Source organism: Punica granatum, chromosome 5, assembly GCF_007655135.1.
Source record: "Punica granatum isolate Tunisia-2019 chromosome 5, ASM765513v2, whole genome shotgun sequence".
NCBI classification, from domain to species: Eukaryota; Viridiplantae; Streptophyta; class Magnoliopsida; order Myrtales; family Lythraceae; genus Punica; species Punica granatum.
Genome location: NC_045131.1, coordinates 26,609,734 through 26,615,882, shown reverse-complemented (window position 1 = coordinate 26,615,882; position 6,149 = coordinate 26,609,734). Strand labels below are relative to the sequence as shown.

The 6,149-nt window shown below is 46.0% G+C and overlaps 1 protein-coding gene across 1 annotated transcript; it reads right to left on the bottom strand.

Moving 5' to 3' along the window:
• Positions 1-504: 504 nt before the first annotated feature.
• On the bottom strand, positions 505-1,833 carry LOC116209108 (extensin-like). Its single transcript, XM_031542665.1, has 2 exons — positions 1,026-1,833; positions 505-521 (listed from the first exon to the last, which is right to left on the bottom strand). The coding sequence occupies exons 1-2, from the start codon at positions 1,831-1,833 to the stop codon at positions 505-507; spliced, it is 825 nt and encodes a 274-aa protein (XP_031398525.1).
• Positions 1,834-6,149: the final 4,316 nt, after the last annotated feature.

Genomic DNA, 6,149 nt, shown 5'->3' with positions numbered 1-6,149 from the left:
ATAAGGACCAGGCGCCTCTGTTTTGATCTTATTGCCTGCGATGAGTTGCCGGTATATGTGAGATGGAGGAGCTGGAAGATTGGTGTACTGCTTGCGCTGACGCAGTTGAGTAGTATTGCCTTGTTGAGTTCTCGGGGTCGGCGCACGTTGAGCCAACTGAGGAGATCTCGAAGCCGGAGGTCTTCCTTGTTGAGCCTGAGCATGAGTGTACTGTTGCGGAGGTTGTGACTGGAAAACAATTGGCGGGGTCGATGGATAGGCCTGCTGTGATTGGTAGGGCTGCACATAATGCACGGGATGTGCATATGCTTGAGAAGTCTGCAATGCAGGAGCGTAGTCCACCGAGATTGGTTGTGATGCCTGATGTCCGGAATTGACAATGCCAATAGTCGCGTCTTTGCTTCTCCTGGCAGTTCCAGTGGTCTGCTTCTTTGGTGTTTCTCCATCCTTCTTATTTGATGGGCCTTCAATTCTCCCTAGCTTAACACCCATGTCAAGCTTCTTTCATGCCTCGATCAGGTCTGAGAAAGAGGAAGTATGAGTTAGGAGATGTGAGTAATATGAGCCTCTGAGTGTGGAGTGAAAGAGCTGAACTTGTTGCCGCTCAGTGATTGGAGGAATGTGCTTTGCTGCTCTTCCTCTCCATTCCGTTGCGTATGCTTCAAAAGCTTGACCCTCTTTCATCTCTGCCATGCTGAGATCGAGAAGGGTAGGAGGTGTCTCCACACAAAATCGATACTAGTCGAGGAACTTCTGAGAAAGATCTGTCCATGTAGGGACGTCGCCGGCTTTTAGAGTCATAAACCAATCTAACGCCGATCCCATAAGACTATCTTGGAAAGTCTAAATGACAAATTCCTCGTAATCCCAGTACGAGAGCATTTTGCTATGATAGTGACGGAGATGATGCCGAGGGCCTGTGGTACCATCGTATCTCTTGAAATCTGGAATCTTGATCTTAGGGGGCAGCAGCATGCCCGGAAAGAGATTCCAGTCACTATCACCGAAGTCAAGACAAGACGTGCCTGCTTGAAGGGCTCGGATGGTTTCCTCCATTCTCTTCATTCTTCTCTCCTGCTCATTTTCAAAAGGAATATTTGTTGGTAGAGCTGGAGGGGCAACTTGATTAGGCATGCCCGGTTGAGTGGGAGGAATATTTAAGGGTGGTAGAGCTTGGTAGGGGAAGCTCGTTTGGGGTTGTAAAGCTTGGAAGGGGAAATGGTCCGCCATTGGAGCAGGAGCTTGTGCCAGCACGACTGGAGGGACCGTTGGTGGTGGAACAGTGTAAATTGGAGGATGCATTGATACGGTTAGTGGTGGTAGTGTATGCATAGTCGAATCTGCGGATAAGAAAGCCGCTGGTGACAACGGAACTGCTGTTGGAGCAGGTGGTGGCGGTAGAGAATCACTGATCGGATGCACCGTCGGTGCAAACGCCATTGCTGAGAAAGATGCGTCTTCAACATTCGAAACCAAGGTTGGAGGGATTGTTGGATTTGGATCTACAATTGGCCTATGCTCCGAAGGCGGAGTAAAGCTCGATGAAGCCTGATTCTGATTCCTGAGCATGACCATGAGCTCCGTCATGTTGGTGGCCATGTTGGTCGCCAAGTGGTTCACCATTCCTTCTAGCGCCGTAAAACGTGCGGGATTGTCAAACTTGGACGTCGTCTGTGCTGTTGGTGGAGGATGTCCGATAGGGACGCCTGAATGCGCTGTAAATATGTCCGTAGGTATTATAGGTGATGTAATTTGCGTCAGTGGTGTTTGAGAATGTGTCGGCGTTGGTGAAGTATCTTGTTCATGAATGGCGGGTTGTTGATCTTCTGCCATCCTTACGCGTGCACGAGTTGGATATCGATGGCACGTCAGTTGTTAGCACCTTGCCTGTATAAGTGTATGAGTGTACTTGTTATGCTTTGACTATCTTTAAAATATAAATGACAATGTATGAATGCATGAGATGCATAAGTTTGAAAATACTAATGCCATTACATCAGTTTGATTCATATTCTATAATTTACAAAGATAGTCTGTTTGAAAAGGAAACATAAACATTAAACCGCCAACTATTACAACCCGTAGCTGAGCAAGCGCTGCGCGAGTCCGGTGCGGGGCAAAAGCGTTAACAAACTAAACCTAAGGATGGGAGACCTTGCCCGCTTTTGCCCGCGCTCGGTCCAGCGTAGCGCTCAAACGTGCTATCTCCCTGTCTTGGTTCGCTATGTGTACGCGAATCTGAGCCAACTCGCTCTGAAGCTCTCTGTGATCAATGTGTTCTGCACAAATATCCACAAGCTCGCAACGGAGTCGATCTCGCTCCTCCCTGATGGACTGCAACTCTGTGCGTATGGCTCCTTGGACTGAGCTCTCTACGTCTGGAACGCCTGCCTGCGGTGCGTTAGGAATCCATGGCAAATGTCGCAGACGAACAGGTGTGAGTCCCTGCGGATGGAACTGCGCCACGTATGCTACGGTAGCTGAGAAAGCTCGTTCGTCGTCAGTGGGGTGCTATGGGAAATAGAGCTCCTGAATGGTGCGCGTGCCCCATAAACGTCGAACTTCTCTAATCTGCAGGACCCTATCTGGAAGTAAAGCTATAATATCTGTCCACACGAAGCGGTATGGAGTACGATATGCCTCTATAGGAACATCCTGTAAGCCGCCGAGTTGTCTGATGACTTGGGCTGGAAAAACAAGTGTGCTCCCTAGGTGACTGATCAGAGGAAGTCCTATGACTGAAGGACATCCAATGGTCATGGGACCACCGGGATTCCAACGAGCAGCCCATAGAAACTGTGCCGGGGTGAGTCTCTTGAAGAACTGGATCCAATCAGTGTAGTCGCGATCGGAGGGCCGAAACACCTAAAGTAGGCGAGCAATGAGCGAACGCTCATCGGTGATGTAGGAAAAAGGATGTGATGAGCAGAACGGCCTGATGTGTGCGAGGAGCCAAATCTGAAGAAGATACGGAGCTCCTCTCATTCTACCACGTCGAACCTCTCATACATAGTCAAGAGACTGAATGGTCTTGGCCAAGACGGCTTTTACGTAACTATGGCCTCCTACCATTTGGAGGATGACTTGGGCAAGTACCCCGTCTATGAGGTTTGATGAGTGGGGGAATAGGATGGTCCTGAAGATGAGCAAGAGGAACCCGTGACAGGCATCACGCTGATACGATTCTCCCCTGGCATTGAGAGAACGAACATGTATGAAGTCTATGAGCCATGTGGTCCTAATGCTATGCTCCCATTCATGCTGAAGCTCATGACGAATTTCTTCGTCGCGGAGATCTAGAAGGATGGCAAGTCTACTCTGTATCGTGGCGAACTGGTTGGGCATCACGATGTCGCGGGTCGGCATAGGCCGCTGAATGAGTGCCGCGTATTCCTCTACTGTAGGAGCTAGCTCTGACCCCTGAAAACTGAATATAGCCCGTTGAGTGTCCCAAAAACTAATAGCAGTTCTGAGTAGGGTCCAGTCAATGGGGGAATCAGCGAGTAATGGCAAGTCTCCTATGATGAGCCGGAGGAATGCATGGTCAACTGGGCGGCATGTGTTCCAAAGGCAAGTAATGTCTGCGGATGGCGTGATGATGACATCGAGCCTAAGACAGGGATGCGAGCGATCCATCCTTACCTAAATGGAGAGATGTTGGTTTAATGTTTATAAACAAACTGATGTAATGTCCTAAGTTGTTTTGAAAACATGCATGCAGTGCAGAAAAGTAAAGTATAGCTGTATCTATTACAATGTACATCACTCATTGTAGAAAAATAACAAAAGGCCCGCCTAAAAGAAAACTAGGGGCCGACTCAAAGACCGGATTTTGGGTCGGTTGACAGCATGAGGTTATTTTGGTCCAACATGACAGTCCCTGTTTATGCATGGTTTCAGTGTTCTATTGGGAAAACCACTAACTAGGGATGGGGGCTCTCGATTCAAGGGTATCAATTTCTTGAAATCGGACGGGATTCTTTTCAAGGCCCAATCGACAGTCGAACCGCGCGCCGTACCCCTATTTCGAACCCCTGTCTAACCTAGATTCCTAGATTGCCGCTCGTGGGATTTCAAGCGTGGTACCTAAATCCACTAGAATGATGCAATACGAGTGCAGAAAAGTAAATGTGCGCAAAATAAATGTACGGAAAGCGATAAATAAACATACAAGCAAGAAAACGGATCGAGCTTGAACCCACTAAGTATGTCCCTAGTGGAGTCGCCAAGCGGTACGGACCCGAATGTGGACTCTCGTCGGGGCCCGCATTACGCGCTTTTGGATCGCGTGGCTTGGGAGTGTCCACCTTCCCGTGAGGATACGTGATGGACATGCGTGAGAGAAGGAGTCGCCACTTATCATTTTACGACCCGTAGGTCGATGGCGGATAAGTTACCCGGGTCTAGGGGTATGGAACACCTAGTTTATCTTTAAGGCATCGATCTGTGCGGAACCGGAAAATCCGTGTTCGGGGGTTCATATTACGTGCGGGCCTATATCCCGCACGCCCTTTCGGTACTCTGGTTTGCTAGGCTTGCATTTTGTTTTATTTACCGCATGAATTAAGGTGCACTCGACTCACACGTTTTGACACCGTAAAATCGGTGAATTAATCGATGTCGATTGAGAAGCCGAGAGAAAAGTAAGCCTGTATGTCGGGGAATGGGTTCACTATCTTTCGTTACAGTTTATCGAACCATAACGGTTGACTCCCTGCGTGAACCGAAACCACGAACTTCGAGGTTTACTTTTCTATGAGCAAACGTTGAATCGATTTCGATTAATTCTACTCTCGAACCGTTCACTCACTGAATGGGATTCTTACAATAACAATGTACAAATAACTCCTTACAATGTGCTCTCAAAATAAATACAATAAATTATAAATTACAAATGATTGAATCCCATTCGGTTCGCTTTCGGTTAATATTCCTCTCGACTCACCGTGAGTTTAGGAAATAACCGAAAATTGCAATTCAGTGCGCTCTCAATGAATGGGGGATTGAACCCCGTGAGTGATGATTAGGGCATTGAACCCTGTGATCGATGATTAGGGCGTTGAACCCCAATATTGATCGGCCTAAGGATCAAACTCGACCCGCATGGCAAACAGGTGCAGAAAGATAACAGCAACCGGTAAATGACAGACAATGTGTTTGTATTCACCGAATGTACGTAGATTAGCAAGTTTATTAACCCAGGGGTATTTTTGCAAATAAATGCCATATGCTAAGCAAAAAATCATGCAGAACATTTTACATTCGGCTTTGTTTTGAAAACTTGACAAAGAGAGTCAAATCTCGTGTGCGTGGATTGCTTTTACAGTGATTCGGTGTTGTGACACTGAATTATCACTGAATTGATCCAAACTTGTATTTTGACTCTAGATTTGGAACCTAGAGTTCCGCCTAACCATTTTCTAGCATTTGGTTAAGTCGAATGAAGTGATTAATTAGGTAATTGTAAATTTGATACAGAATACCCAAGTGACATCTTAAATTATGCTAAGATGACGGCAAATCACAAAATGATGTTCTTGCCCTTGATTTGAAAATTTTATTTTTTTTCAGAAAAAGGAGAACAACACAATATAGATTTGAAAGTATGAGGGTTTTGAAAAGGGCGTTAACACTGTTTTGTAATTCGTCGACGCGAGTTACAAATTAATGTCCAATTCGTGCAAAGTTGTTTAAATTGAATGAATCAACCGTGTGAGCGTCCCGATTAACCCGTTCATGGAATTAATACTTAAGGTTATCGCCGAATGCATTAATTGTGAAAACGAATCGTGATTCGACGACCAAAACGAATCCATAATGATCAAGGATAATTCGGTTAAATAACCAACAATACCCTTATAACCGAATGGATCCGAATGAGTCCTCGATACACAAACCCATGCATGTTTGTTTAAAAAAAAGATTTTAAACGATGTTTTAACATGGGAATCGTGGAGATATCGAAATTACAATTTCATACGATCTGAAAAACGAATTAAACTCGAGATAAGGAAATTCTTGATCCAAAAAAGGCCAAGAAGCCCTCGGCTTCACCTTGTCAAAGATGACCGAATACTCTCATGGCTCAATTCAAATCACAAATGATTTCCTTGCCTTGGTTTAATTATTTTTCGCATGCTCAAACATCA